At 41.9% G+C, this 16,001-nt stretch overlaps 1 protein-coding gene across 3 annotated transcripts in view; it reads left to right on the plus strand.

Annotated features, from left to right (window-relative positions):
* PPM1L (protein phosphatase, Mg2+/Mn2+ dependent 1L) overlaps nucleotides 1-16,001 on the plus strand; it is a 210,109-nt gene that overhangs the window by 139,207 nt on the left and 54,901 nt on the right. For all 3 annotated transcript variants that reach the window (XM_063132019.1, XM_063132017.1, XM_063132020.1), the window contains exon 3: nucleotides 11,265-11,435. In XM_063132019.1, coding sequence (XP_062988089.1) covers nucleotides 11,265-11,435 — 171 coding nt within the window. The remainder of the gene's footprint in view (nucleotides 1-11,264; nucleotides 11,436-16,001) is intronic.

Here is a 16,001-nt window from a genome sequence, read left to right on the forward strand (position 1 = left end):
CTTCTCGATCCTCCCAGAGTGCAGGACACAGAATAATGGGCTCAAGTTAAAGGAAGCCAGATTCTAGCTGGACATCAGGAAAAACTTCCTGACTGTTAGAGCAGTACGACAATGGAATCAGTTACCTAGGGAGGTTGTGGGCTCTCCCACACTAGAGGCATTCAAGAGGCAGCTGGACAACCATCTGTCAGGGATGCTTTAGGGTGGATTCCTGCATTGAGCAGGGGGTTGGACTCGATGGTCTTGTAGGACCCTTCCAACTCGATTCTATGATTCATATATATGCATATGCATGTGCACTCGCAGAGACATAGTAAAGATTACCATGACCTTCCTTTATTTTCATGAATAAACAAGCAGTGTGGACGCTGGAAATGCTTACACAAGCATTGTTCTCCCTCTTGGATCTCCCACTATTTCCAACCTCCGTGACTAATATCAAAGCCTGATATCCAGGAATTCTTTAATAGTAGTATCTCCCTGAGCCTAGTCTATTTCTGCCTGCAGAGCATGGCTTGCTGTTTCCACTGGGGCTATTCAGGGCCAGACCTACAATCTTCCCCTCCTTATTGTTTTATTATGATTTTATTAGAATGTAAGCCTATGCGGCAGGGTCTTGCTATTTACTGTTTTACTCTGTACAGCACCATGTACATTGATGGTGCTATATAAATAATAATAATAATAATAATAATAATAATAATAATAATAATAATAATAATAATAATAATTACACAGGTTGATGCAGGAGCATCAGGTGGCACAGAATGGGAATAGCAGCAAATTGCACTGCATTCCCCACCCAAGGGGCTCACCAATGCCTGCTGGGCCAGCTGGCCAGCCACTATCTTACTTTCTCTCTTCCCGCATGCTGCCCTGATGCTACTTGAGGCGGCAGGCTGTCTCGGGCCGGGCTGGGCCTGGGCCTACAGGTGAGTTCTCATAAGATCTGTCTGCTACCTTGCCTAACCTCGATCTCCTAAATCTCTTATAGACTCAACTTAACACTGTCCTGCTGCACCCAGACTAATTCCTTCCATGGGCCAGGTGTTGTTTATTTGGGTCATTCTCTTCCTCCGGTTGAATCATACCTGAGTGGTTTCTGTCAGATCCTTGCTCTATTAAAATAGCCAGTGCCAGAGTGGAAGCCAAGAACTGAGGAGGAGGGGCCAAACTTTGGCTGAGATATGCCCATAGTTTTTAACATTAAAAATATTATTTTTGAACTGTACAAAGAGAATTAAGAACAGCTTGACTAGGCTTGACAGCATTGGGTGTATTTCTCCTCAATCTGTGATTTGTTTGTAGCCATATTGGTCCTGTTGAGATTTTCCCTTCCAATGTGGCACTAAAATCCATTTGTTTCTGAGGACTTGCTTGCACAAAGTGCTTGCCACAGCTCAGTTCCGATTTATTTTTTTATTTAAAATATTTATTTTCTGCCTGACAACAAGCTCCCAAGGTGGGTTACAATAAAATAAAATTAACACATAACAAACATAACTTTAAGGAAGTAGTGCTTGGAGATAGAACTATGCTCAAACTGTTATTCTTTAAAAGCTCAAACCGCTATTCTTAAAAGATTGAAGGCTCTCATTCTTGGGCAGCTAGATAGTCTGCCTCTTCCCAGAAGCAATAGTGTCTGAAGCAGTGGAAGGGATGATGTTAACTATCCAGGCCTTAGAACAGGGGTCAGCTCCCTGGTCTTTTCTTTGGGGTGGGGGGGGGGCAGTCCCCACCTGCCATGTGCACCTGCTAGAGGAATCCACCTCTGAGCTTCCAGAGACAGACAATGCCAAGGAGCCACTCTTGTTGGGCCCTCAGGGGAAATCACTGCTAGTCCATCCCTGTAGCAGGAGGGGAGTTCCACCTCTGATGCAGAGACTGAGCAACCACCTAGTCCCTCCCTGAGAACATTGCCATTGCCATCTCAAGATGCAGGCGAATAAGGCTCCTGTGAGAAGGAGTGCTCAATTACAAAGGAGGACTCCATGGGAGCAAGGTCCTCTTCCTGATGAGGACTTTTGCAGCTGAGTCCTGGGTGGGGTTCAGAAAGGTCTATATAAGCCTTCAAGGTTTAGCCTAGTCAGCGCTGGAACAACTTCGTTCATCAGCTTCTGTGCCTTTTACCTTGCTTTCTGAACCTTGTGTAAAGCAGTAGAGAAATGAGTATACACCACCCGGTGGGGGGAGCAGGGAAAACATGCCCTAACGTGAAGGAGCTCATTTGCATAAGGTGTTGTGTATATCCCTTGCTGGGATTGTTGAAATAATGGGTGCAGACTGAGTGCTGGCTTGCCCTCAGTCTAAAAGACCCTTGGAGAGAAGAGGTCAGGACTCTGATCAGGAAGAGAGAGCTGAGGGGAAGGGGATTGGGAGCAACAGTCTCCTGCTGCAGAAAGAAGAGCTGAACTTTGACCTGATTGGTGGTGGAAGCTCTCTTTGCAGCGCACCCCAGTTCCTGTTGCTGCCACCTACCATCCAAACTTATTGCATGCCTGGAGCATCCCTATTCATTCACTAACTCTTGGGGTTGTGAGTAAGGCCAAAGGACTCAGGCTTCCATCGGCCTACTAGACCTTGGGAGGCAGATGTGTTGATCAAAAGGTTGTTTCCCATGTTCTATTTTTGTTGCTTGTTGTCAAACTGAATAAATACCAGTACTTATACCTCAGGTGTGTGGGTGAGGTTGCTACTCAGACATCTCTAAATTGGTGTCCCAGGTTTCCTGGGTGGGGGCTTGAGCCTGAGCTAACCTTAAGGGAAGAACAAACAACCCCTAGACACAGAACCCAGCCCTGGGTACTGACCCAAGGGTTATACTTGCCTTGTGTTTGACCTTCTGTGCTACTGACCCTTGGACTTCTGTTTGACCCTACTGCTCAACTGTGCTTTGACCTTTGCTTGTATTTGGACTACTCCTACCTTTGCCTCATCCCATACTGGGGTGAAACTTCTGTGTATAACTATTTGCCTTGCCTTTTGGATTGCATCATAATTTTCTGTAATGCTGAGTCTGATTCAGCCATAGGAAGGCACCACCATTACCTGCACTACACGATTTGCTGTAGTAGTACAGCAGTAAAGAAACCACACTTTCTCTTTAAAACAAGATGTAGCAGTGGGGAGGGAGGAATTGGTCCACCACTGCTTTAGATGTTGCTGTTGTGGCTCCAACTGCTTTGGGGCTGGCTCCATATTTTAAGGGGTGCTGGACAAATTACTCTCTTCTGCACCCTCTCCTGGGTCGGTACACCATGGCAGCCTTGCATAGCAGCAGTGACAGACGGCAGCAGAGCTATGTGGTTGGGGGCGGCATTCTAGATTCCCAAAATGCTGCAGTGTGATGCCACATGGGGACATTATGGAAAATGTAAAGTGATGATTAGACACAAGCTTAGCATTTCAGGCCAGAAAAATAAATAAGAGAAGGGGGCCCAAGGTATCAGCAGTGAGCACTGATAGGTACGTGTGGCCTAAGGATGCTGGGTCTGTGGTCTTTCAAGTGATGTAGTCTATGCAATGATCACACATGAAAACTAGAGAAGATGTGGTATATTATGCTCATTCATGTGATTGCAAAAGTGATTGGTTGGGAATCCCGTTTGGTTCGAACAATACAAGATGCTTCTGTACATCATGGGGACTTTTGAAAGGCTTGACAGCAGTATGCCAGTGAACTAAAATAATTACTATGTAGCATATCTTCCCCCTTCCAGTGCTCAAAGGAAATGACTGTTTAAAACCTAGCATTAAATATCATGTGCTTACGTTGCGAGTTCATTTGCACTTGGCAGAATAATTTCATTCGTTCTGCACTGCCTAGCTTCTAGACAAATTCAATACAACTTCAGTGATATGGTAGGGGTTCCTAACACAATTAGCAGTAGAGTTAGGGAGACTAAATATAAACTTGCAAAATGAATGAGAGTTGGATTACAGGAGAAAATTATAGCCAAACAAATAGAATGTCACATTTATGAGTTCTGGTTTATTTCCTTGGAAACTGGAAGGGAAGCACAAAATTAGACTGGGTCTTTCCCCATCACTTGGCTTCTTAGCTGCGCTATCGTTGCAGTCAGAAGTTGCAACACAATTGTGGCAATTGCAAACATTTTTCAACACTGCCCTACTCAAGAGTGTTCATGTAGAGCCATGCTAATACATTGAACATGTAGAATATCCTTGATCAAAAGAACACAAGGAACATGTTCCTGGTTTGAACTGGGAATGTGTTTGCATTGTCAATATTCATGAAAAATCCATGGAGGTATGTTTAGATGTAAAAATAATTATGAAAAAAAAGAAAGAAAAGACCTTCTTACAACAGTATCAGGGGTTTACAAATTATGTTGATGTTTAGTACCCCCCCGCCGCGCCCAACTTCTATTCACCTAACTATGAAAAATATAGTAAAAGCATCTCTGAATGCATGTGCACTGCCTTTCCCTTTCTGCCCAGCATGGCAGCCTGCCCTTCCCACAGAATTAAGGAGTAGAGTTAAGCACACGTTGTTCCCCATAAGTCTGAGTCCCTTTCTGAAAATTAAATATGCCCCCACTTCTCTAGCAAGCCACAGCACAGTAAGCATCTGTTTTCAAAAACACAATTTAAAAGGCTTGGTGAAACAGTCTTTCCCTCTCTCCCAGAGAAATCCACTCAAGACTTTGCTTCCTTCCCTGCAGCAGCTCCCCTTCATAATGCAGTCATTTGTTGTTGCTTTGTTTCCTTTTCTTAATCAACTCCAGAGAACAAAACAAAGAGCTAGGCTTTTTTTCTGGCATGGAAAGGGGGAATGAGAGAGAGAAACCAGTTGCAAGAAGGACTGGGGAATGGCTGAGAGAAGTAAATGGGGGATTTGAAATGGCTCATTCCTTCTCCCTTAAATCAGTCTACAAAGCAAAACACCCTTGCTCTTCATTATCTGTCTGCAGTTGGAATAAAGTGGCACAGGAGACTGTTGATTGGAAGGTATTTGGAAGTAATGTATTCTCAGAGTGAGGGATGGAGACTGGGGCTACAAGAGCCCTTTAGCTGCAGTGAGTTCCAGGATGAGGATAGTGCTGAGGGAGAAGAGCAACAGAGACTGTGTAGGGGAAGTAGCTTTTCACATAGAAAGGGAGAGAAATGGACTGAGGAGCACCAGAGAGAAACTGAAAATGGTAGGGCAACACACGTCTCAGCCCACCAATCAGATGCATAATATTCCTGGAAAGGGAAGGGAAGAAAACCTTGCAGATGCCATTCAGGACTAGGAAAGACAGATTATTTCAAAAAAAAAAAACTACTCCAGGTATTTCTAGCACCCTAAATTAGCTGCTGTAATGCAATCACCTTCCTTGAGCATTCTCACTTGCCAAGTTAGAATACTTTCTCAGCCTGGCCTGTTGGTGAGTGGGATTGTTGAATGCCTAACATTATGTTGGAAGTGGTCCTTTGTTTTGGTAGTAGGACTAACTTCAGTAACCTGGATGTCTCGAATGTGGTAGTGTTCAGAACTTTTGCCCAGGCCAAGGTGGCATTACAGAGCCATGCCACCTTGTGTTAGTTACTACTTTGGTCTTGATGCACATAGGGATTTGTTTCAGTTTCTGTTAAACAGAACATGAATGTGCTATTTAAAGACCACATCAGTTTCCAAAGACATGCACTTGTGCTGTGATTGCTTTGTAACATTCTTTAGACTTTTATGTTTGGATATCATTAGCATGGTGTATGTTCTCCCTGAACATATGCAGGTGCATATCTGATATCTGAAACATCCCAAACACCTATAAATCAGAGTATTTTTCATATATTTTAATGGCTGTTGCTATTGCTATGGTCTGTAAACTATGAAGAAGAAATCTTTAGGGAATCACAATCCACTTGCCACTCTGGGATAGCAATGAAGCTGAGTGAAGCATCTTTCTTTTTTAGCCATATGGCAAGGAAGAAATTATTTCTTTATTAATTTCAAGATTTGTCTTCCACTTTTCCTCCAAGATGCTCAAGGCAGCATACATGTGAGATCTAGATTTTCTTGTTCCGGCACCAAATTATTTTGAGCAAATCTTGTATCCTGAGCAAGTCTGACCTTCCTTGCATAGACTACGTGCTCCATTCCAGGTGTGTGAAATTCCAGTGATGGAGTATCCATGAGGTAGCTACGCATTTTGTGTGAGAATTCCAATAGCCCAGGGTTCTTCACACAAGAATTGTAAAGCCTTTCCTAAATTCTCTTGCAACCACAGCCCTTCCATTTTCTTTCATTTGCTGGACAAGGAAGTGTGCTTCCTGGAATGTCAACAAGGGGTTTGTTGGCTGGCCTTCAAGGTAAAGATGCCCAAACCAAGACGTTCAGGGACCATGGAAACAGAAATACAGACGAGAAGTGTTTAGGTACACAATGAGAAAAAATATTTATTAAGTAACTTCCTTATGGACAAATGAATGGGAAATGTAAGCTATGGCTCTAAATTGACCTTTTGAGGGCTTGTGCCTTATTATTTTTATTTGATTTGTATCCCACCTTTCTTCCACAAATGGCACCTAATGCGGCTTGAGGAAGACACTGAAGCCCCAGCAAAAGGGCCCATTGTTGCCCACTGCCTCTTGCAGCTTCGTCTTGTCACACTCTTGCCCACCCGCTCAGGGAAAAAAGCATTCTGCCATGATAAAGGGGTAGTTGGGGGGCGGGCAGTTGGTCATTCTAACATTCATAAAATAAAATGTTTCACCAATCTTCCTGAAATGTACCTGTGCCAGGAAGAAATGTTGATTCTACATAACCTGAAAATTTCAAGAAGTTTGGTGAAAGATTGAGGGAAGGAGGGCAGTTTAAAGTAGGGAAAAAAAAACTTCCTTCAGCCAAAGTGTTAGTTAAAAAATACACTTGGCGACTCTTTTAACTTTTGTAAACTGCCTAGAGAGCTTCGGCTATCGGGCAGTATATAAATGTAATAAATAATAATAATAATAATAATAATAATAATAATAATAATAATGGGTGACCCTATGAAAAGGAGGACAGGGCTCCTGTATCTTTAACAGTTGTATTGAAAAGGGAATTTCAGCAGCTGTCATTTGTATATATGGAGAACCTGTTGAAATTTCCTCTTCATCACAACAGTTAAAGCTGCAAGAGCTATAGTAGGTAGGGTGACCATATGAAAAGGAGGACAGGGCTCCTGTATCTTTAACTGTAATATAGAAAAGGGAATTTCAGCAGGTGTCAATTGAAGAGGGTGAAATTCTCTCTTCATCAACACAGTTAAAGCTGCAGAAGCCCTGCCCTCTTTTGTATCTGGCCACTCTACTATAGCTAGTGTAGCTTTAACTGTTGTGATGAAGAGGGAATTTCACCCACTTCAATTGACACCTGCTGCAATTCCCTTTCCTACATTACTGTTAAAGATACAGGAGCCCTGTCCTCCTTTTCATATGGTCACCCTAATAGTAGGTTGACCAGATTTAAAAGAGGGCAGGGCACCTGCAGCTTTAAGTTTTGTGATAAAGAGGAAATTTCACCAGGTTCTCTATATATACAAATGTTAGCTGCTGAAATTCCCTTTTCAATACAACTGTTAAAGATACAGGAGCCCTGCCCTCATTTTCATAGGGTCACCCTAAATAATAATCATATGAGGACTTACCTAATTAAAATCCTGATTATTTCCTTTTCCTTTGATCTTATATTTGATGGAATAGCTTTTGTTTTTAAAAAATTCAATTTATTTATGTTAAAAAAATATATTGCTAATGAAAGCCTATGGAAGTTCATAACGCAGCACTCGGAATGTTGTGCTGCGTTATGAGCCTCCATAGGCTTTCATTAGCAAAGCAGAAGCAGCAAGATGGGTTAGTGGAATTGGTGGTCAGTAGTATCAGTCCCTGCCTTGGCTTCCTTGCCTGCCCTCTCCCAAAGCAGATGGCAGGGACTGCTCCTCCTCCTCCTTGCTGCCATTTTCTCTCTCCCTCACCTACCCATTAAGACAAGGAGGAGGTGCTATCCCAAGTGAAAGAAGCACCAGAGGGGAAAAAGCCCACCAAGCGTGTCTTGCTGAACTCCTCTCTCCAAAGCCTGGGTCATTGGACCTCACTTTGCTAGTTCGCCTTCACCCAGTTCAGGGTCTAAATTTCCCTGTGTAGCACATGCCATACAGAGGTAAGGCTCCAGTAAAGCTTATATCTGTTTTGTTCAGTGGTCGTAGATGATTCTCCTTTGAAGAATATTTGCTACAGAGATCTCTATACAAATGTGCCATGTTGCATCTAATTGTATGTGCAGTTCCTTTGCCCCTTTCACACCATTCCTTTATGTGATTTAAGGGGAAGGTTTATGCCTTCTGGCCCTTCCACCAAACCTCCACATGTGTTCAGCAGAAAGTGTGAAAGAGGCTTTTAACTGAAGTTTTCTGTGTGTTGAGCATGACACTGTTAACTGAAAAGATGCATCTCTGAAAAGCAACTTGGAACTTCCTTCCATAACATCCAGTCTTGCTGAAGCATTGAATACCATTTTGCTGAGCCCTTCTAGTTGTGTCAAGCTATTTATTTTCTTCAGTCATGTCCTCTGAATATTTAATTATTATGGCAAGGTTATATTAATCCAGGTCCATGTGCTGCAAACCTATGTAAACCTTTTGTTTTACAGTTACGCTGGAATTAAATTTAAGAGTTGTTTTCTTGTGTGGCGCAGAGTGGTAAGCGGCAGTTACTGCAGCTGAAACTCTCCCCACAGCCTGAGTTCGATCCCAGCGGAAGCTGGTTCTCAGGCAGCTGGCTCAGGTCGACTCAGCCTTCCATCCTTCCGAGGTCAGTAAATTGAGTACCCAGCTAGCTGGAGGAAAGGTAACTGTAACTGGGGAGGCAATGGCAAACCACCCTGCTACAAAGTCTGCCAAGAAGACGTCAGCGAAAGCAGGCGTCCCTCTAGGAGTCAGCAATGACTCAAGTGCTTGCACGGGAGGTTCCTTTCCTTTATTCCTTTCTTGCCACAGGATACTTATTATGACAATTTAAGAATAATTAATCTATTGTTTTATTAGATAAATGTGTTGTTTGTCTGTCTTTTGTTAACTATTTTTGTCTTTTTACCAGCTTACTAACTGCCATCAATTTTCCATCTATTTGGCTTAACATGGACAGGGTGTTAATTATACTTATGCAAATTCAACGTTATCATCCTTTGATTATCCGCATATTTTGGATGCCTCCTTAGCCACTGGAACAAATAATGCTACCCAATATTATTTACAGGTTATCCATGCAATATAACAATAGCTCACTTGCGGCTGAGTGCCAAATTTAGCAATAGCTATTCTGAATAATTTAATCAAACAATATCTAATTGGGTTAACTGTGTTTAAATCACTGAAAGAAAGCATTGCCCTACAGCCATACTGCTGAGGAGTTTAAATTATTGTTCAGCAAGAAAAAGCTTGAGTCTTCCCGGTATATTTTTGATTCGATAGGCATCTGAAACAAGTTAGACACATGGTCAGTTTTCAGCAGCCAGAATCTGATGCTATAAAGAGATTTTATTATTGTTTCCATCAGTATATTATAGTTTATGCTTATATCTGTGGCACCTAAGTATAAGGATAGACCAGTTAATTTATTTTTCTTGAACATGGTTTATTTTTCTTGAACACAAGCCACCTTGAGAACCCAGGGCTTGCTGTTGAGTTGTTCAGGGTGGTTAAAAAGCCACGCTGCATGGTTAACCAGCTGTCCTGCGGAAAACGTGCTGCGTTCAGACAACACGATAACCCACAGTTAGTATGGGTGGGTTAGTATGTTGTGTGAACCCAATATGTGGCTATTGTGCTCTTATAATCTTGAGATGGTAATAACAGGGATTTGTCTAAAAATATATATATATCCCTAATACAGGGAGACCTCTTTCAAGAGTGCCACCTTCAGAGGCATTTTCATGGTGACCCGAGAGAGGGCCTTTTTGGTGGCTACTCCCAGGTTGGGCTCCTTCTCTGCTGTCCTTCCATCAGTAGGCAAAGACCACTTTATTTAAGAAGGCCTTAATTGATTCTGCCTTGAGTGCATTTTTTGGTAGAAAGGCAAGGTAATATAAAAATAGTTTCTGCCTTCCTGAGTACCGGCTATAATGATAGTGGGGATCAAAGTGATCTGTGAGTAAGTACCTAGAGGGAAGCAATTCCACAGGAAAAGGAAAGGAAAGGAACCTCTCGTGCAAGTACTTGAGTCATTGCTGACTCCTAGAGGGACGCCTGCTTTCGCTGACGTTTTCTTGGCAGACTTTGTAGCGGGGTGGTTTGCCATTGCGTTCCCCAGTCACGGTTACCTTTCCCCCAGCTAGCTGGGCACTCATTTTACCGACCTCGGAAGGATGGAAGGCTGAGTCGACCTGAGCCTGCTGCCTAAGAACCAGCTTCCGCTGGGATCGAACTCAGGCCATGGGGAGAGTTTCGGCTGCAGTAACTGCCGCTTACCACTCTGCACCACACAGGATATTGGCATAAAAATGAATCCTTGCGCAATAGCTATTTTGAGTTCAGTTGTAAAAATTGTGCCATGTTCCATAAAGTAATGTTAGCTTGTTCCATACCTCATCCTGTGGTGTCATTTTACAAAGTTTGCAGCACCAAATGTTACATCATATATATACTGGGGAATGTGTTTGTAAACCCTTGTAAAGATTTGGAAAATCAGAAGTAGGAAATGTTTTTCTTTTCTTAAGCATGTGTAAACAATAGAGGTAGAAACCAGAAATAAACATGGTTAAGAAAGCTCAGGCCTTAGCTAGACCTAAGGTTTATCCCGGGATAATCCCTGTTCATGTAAATGACACACAGGATAACCCGGGAGCAGGCAGGGACGACCCCGGGATAAACCTTAGGTCTAGCTAAGGCCTCAGTGTAACCAGATCCAAATAGAAGGTTGCATTTCCAAAACTAAATGAGGAAATAATTACTCTTTAAAAGTGAAGGCAAATGGTGACAGCACCTTAGTAGTTACATAGAGTTTTCAACTAGGCTAGTGTAACTGAAAGATCTTTAGAACTTGGTTTTTGGACCACCTGTTATAGAAGGGTAGGTGGGAAATGATTTCCTACCCCCACTCCCAGTGTTTATATTTCAGGCTCTTGTGAAAAATGTCAACAGTGCCTTTCAATCACATGTTATTTTGAATGTGTGTGTACAAGTGGAAAATTGACAAAATACATGGTCAAATAACAAACTTTGTAACAGGATACAAAGAGTTAACTAGGATGTTTTTTCCCCCCTTTCCCCCTCTTCAGTCAGCAGCAGAATATGTGAAGACCCGCTTACCTGAAGTCCTAAAACAGCATCTTCAAGACTATGAGAAAGACAAGGAGAATAGTGTATTATCTTACCAGACCATCCTGGAACAACAGATTCTGTCAATTGATCGAGAAATGCTGGAAAAGTTGACTGTGTCCTATGATGAAGCAGGTATGTTGACAATTTAGGGGGAAAGTCCAACTACGTTCTTCAAGCTCCGCTTAAGTTCCTTGTGGAAGGGCTCTTTGAAATTGTAAGTATCCAAGTACATGACTCATCGCACTACACTCCTTTCTGCAGAACTATCACTTCTTACAAGCATTCTACAGATGAAATAGATTTCATTTTTCTTTAGGCAAATTCCAGACAATGATCTGGAATACTTGTCTGTTTAGTCCACTAGATAGAGTGCTTAAAAATACCATAAATGTAAGGGTTAATGTTGTTTTTTCCCTTCTGCATAAATCTTTAGGCTTCATACCATTATTTTCTCTCTCTCCTGTTTTGCTTGACTTACATGGTTGAACCCTGTTCTGTTCCTTTCATCAGTGTTGTAGCATCTGTTCTTTCAATCACCATTAAAAGAAAAACCCATCTGGCCAATATATGCAACATAATCAAGGACTATAATTCAGTTTTATATACACTGAAGAGCATAGCATAAACCATTCATTTGACCAACACTTTGGAAGCATTTTACAGTTTAGATTTTTTTGTGATGTAGAGAATTGGGAAAGGTGTTGTTGTTTTTTAATTGTAGGTGTGCCCATCCATCTCTTTTCAACATTGAACACAGGGAGAAAAAGTATTTAGCGGAAAATTATAAATTTATGTAAAAGGGGGAAAAACACATTTTGTCTTTATTGGAAAATTCATTTTTGGACAACGAAAAAAATGTGAAGTGTCTCCCTCAACAATATTTGTGAATTTTAACGCTGAAGTGAGGCAATCATGTTGGAGTGAAGAGCTGCATAAACAAGTCTAGAATAAAAGTTTTTTTGAGGAGAGCAATTTTTTTAAAATGCCCCATGCCTGACAGATTCTGTGAACAGAAGTCCTGTATTTATACCCCTAATGAGGAAGAAAGACTGCCTTAGCATTCTAATCAAGTCTCTTGTTTGGTACAAGAGAAGTAATGGTGCTACCTGTTCTGAATCAAGTCCTGATTACAACTGCTGTGTAAAAATGTGTGTAGTTTTTTTTAAAATAATAATAATAATAATTGCAGCAGATGTTCACAATCCCCAATCCTCCAGCCATTCAGTTACATGACAGTTCTGAGGGTAGCATTTCCTCCTGTCATGATAAACTTCAGCGCTTTGTCAAACTCTTTTCATTTTAATGAGAAGGTCAACCTGTTCCCAATTCCACATGGTATATGTGAGTAGGTAGACTACTGAAGTCGGAGGACTGGGGTTGTGAGAGAGAAGAGAAACACAGGAGTGGAGCAAATTATAACCGTTTCAGGTGAAAGTAAAACTGTCTCCATATACATCATCAGGCTGGCAACAGCATATATTCTCTGGCTGTCTCTCAATTACTTAACATCTATAATCACAAGCAGCTGGAGTTCTCTTAAGCGCTAGTCGGAAATCTAACTTGGAATTAAATCTCTGAGGTATCCGACATGCTGAAACTTCTACCTTAGCCATAGCCAATAGCAGTGCCTAGTTTTGGGTAGCACTAAAGTCATGCAATTGCAAAAGGTTAGGTCAAGGAGCCCTTTTTGGGCCTCTGGGCATATTTTAAATTTTGAGAAACTTGTGGGCATCATCACAAAATGGCTGCTGTCGAGACCTCGCTAGTCACAAGATGCCTGTCCTGGGATGTGGCTAGTTCAGAAAGAGCAAGTAACCTGAATATGAAGCAGAGGTTGGGTCTGAGACCCAGATACAAAAACTACATATTTGATTTCATATTGCATTACAAAATACCAATTTTACAGAAAGTAAACTAGTGACACTCAAGAGACAGGTAACTTTCCCAAGAAACTGAGTACAAGGTAAATCACAAGACCACTCTTCTGAACCCAATTTTTTTCTCATAAAAACACCCATTTCACAGAAGGAAAACCAATTAATTCCCCCAAATCACCTCTAAATGTTTTCCTCTAAAATTAATTTATTTCCCCAAATTAATAGGAAGATCATCCCCAGATCAATTTCACCCTGAAATAAATTTCTGCTCAATTAAATCTCAATTGACTCAATTTTTCCCTGGCAACCAACCCACTTCTTCCTGTTTCCCTCTTTGCCAGGCATCCTACACCCCCCCCCCCCACACACAATGTTTATCTCAAAATTACTCACCTCAGAATCCTTTCTCTCTCAGCATCATCTTCTCCCTGGATAAGAGCCCTCTTTCTCTACCTGGTTCCCACCCACCCTGCATCCATTTTTCCTTATAGGAACCCTGTGCAGTAGGTTAAGTTTATTTATTGCATTTATATCTTGCCTTTTTTCCTCCAAGGAACCCAAAGCGGTGTACATAATCCTCTTCCTCTCCATTTTATCCTCATAAGAACAACCCTGTGAGGTAGGTTGGGCTGACAGTGTGTGACTGGCCCAAAGTCACCCAGTTAGCTTCCATGGCTGAGAGGGGACTAGAACCCAGATCTCCTGACTCCTAGTCCAACACTCTAGCCACTACACCACACTGGCTCTCGTTAACATGAGATAGTGCTCAAGAGGTTCATGTCTGAGGGCCAAAACAGACATTACTTTGAATCTGTGGCCATGGCTAGACCAGGCCTATATCCCGGGATCGTCCCAGGATCATCCCTGCACATCCAAACGGCCCCTCCATTTGCCTGGGATAACCCTTAGGTCTAGCTAAGGCCTATGTCTAGCAGCTACATCTTTTCTTTGCATCTTTACTACAGAATAGGTGCAGGGAGCCTGATAGGAATCAGGATCCTAGCATGGGGAGGAGGATTTTAAGATCCTAATCAGGGCTTATGCACTTACACTAAAAATGAAAAATAGATGTGGCTGCTGGACACTTATTTAAAGTAATGCCTGTTTTCACCTTTAGTGGGGAGTTGAACCTAGGTATCCCTACTCATAGTACAACACTCTTAACACAGCATATATTCTCCAAAGGCCTCATGTTTATACTTAATACATCTATTGGTCATGGTCATTTTTCCTATTAAAGCTGTCTGTTTGCTCAAGTTATTTAGGCATTCCCCGTTAGATTAGGAATTGCCAGATGCAAAGGCTGCAAAATGGAGAAAATATGTTTTCCTACTCTAAACTGATCTGGAAAGAAGTGGGGGCATATGTGAGGGACATGTATTTGATTGTCTATATTTCCAGCACAGACAGTGACAGTCTGTCAATTCAGTTTTAAATAATTGATTGGAGTAAAATACTATCTATTTCTCATCTTGTTTTGCTGGGGGCGCAGGCGGGGCAGAGACAAGCAAGAAGAATATTGAATTTAGGAACACAAGAGCCCTGCTGTGTTAAATCAAAATTCCATAGACACAGTCATAGTCAAATTATTTGTACATTACATTTTTCCACAAGACACTGTGCTGAAAGCGGTCACACAAAACAAACAAATACAATTGCCATAATTATAACGCATTACAATATGTCAGCTCAATTACACTTCATCTAAAACATCAAAATTTAAGTAATGCAAGACGTATTAGTAGGTCAGTTAACAATACCCAATACGAATAACAGCATTCTGACCTGGCTTGCACGTCATGTGTCGTTTAACCAGGAATTTCTGGGAACAAGTGGAATGTGCAAACCATTTCCACTTTTAATTAACAACCCAGGAAATCCCATTCCTGGATTGTTTTATGATGTGTGAACCCTGAAATTCTGTGTTGTTAATAGGTGAAAAAAACCAAAGTTAACTCATGGTTTGTTGCTGGTTTGGGTTTAACTCATAAACAACCCAGTGTTTCTCGGTTCGCACATCATGAAACGACCCATGAACAGGAGATGCCTGGATTATTAGTTAAGAGTGGAAATAACTTGCACACTTTGCTCATCATTGGCTATTCCTGAGTTAAACAACTGAGGAATTGCCACCATGATGTACAAACTGGACCATACTCTCATTAAACAACCCATTAAACCGTTCATGTGAAGAGACCTAAAAGTAAGATAGCTCATCTGTCAAACATTTAGGGGGGAAAGGCGAAGGAAAAACAGGATAACTTCTGGTAGCCTACCTTCAAGCAGCAGAAAGAGATCCTTCTCTCACCAGAGTCCCAAGTCCTGAACAAAGTAAGGACGCTCTCATGGCAACTTCCTTTCTAGCTCCCTCTCAACACCAGAGCATCAGGAGAGGCAAGATGAAAAAAGCCTGTCCCTGAGCAGATGACCCCATGCTGTCCTGGAGCACAATCACTGTCAAGCACACTAAAAGTAGCAGCAACTTCCTAGGGCTGGGGGTTCCATCAAGTCCCGCATCCTGTTTCTCAGAGTGGCTTCCCAGATGCTTCCAGAAAGTGCACAGGCAGGACAAGAAGGCAGTAGTCCTGCCTCCAAAGGGAAGAACAAAAGGGTTGCATGTGTGCCTACTAGGCTTATTCATATCTCAACCTGAGATATAATCATCCATCAACCCACTGTCTTATTCTCAGTTCCTTTCCAAATCTTGAGCTTGCAATGTCCTGGAAGGAGATGGCGATAGGGTGGATCATCTCCAGATGTTGTGGAGAACAGTGAAGAGAGGCTGAATCTTGGTATATCCACATAATGATTATAATGTGTA

Source organism: Elgaria multicarinata, chromosome 8 (assembly GCF_023053635.1).
Source record: "Elgaria multicarinata webbii isolate HBS135686 ecotype San Diego chromosome 8, rElgMul1.1.pri, whole genome shotgun sequence".
NCBI classification, from domain to species: Eukaryota; Metazoa; Chordata; class Lepidosauria; order Squamata; family Anguidae; genus Elgaria; species Elgaria multicarinata.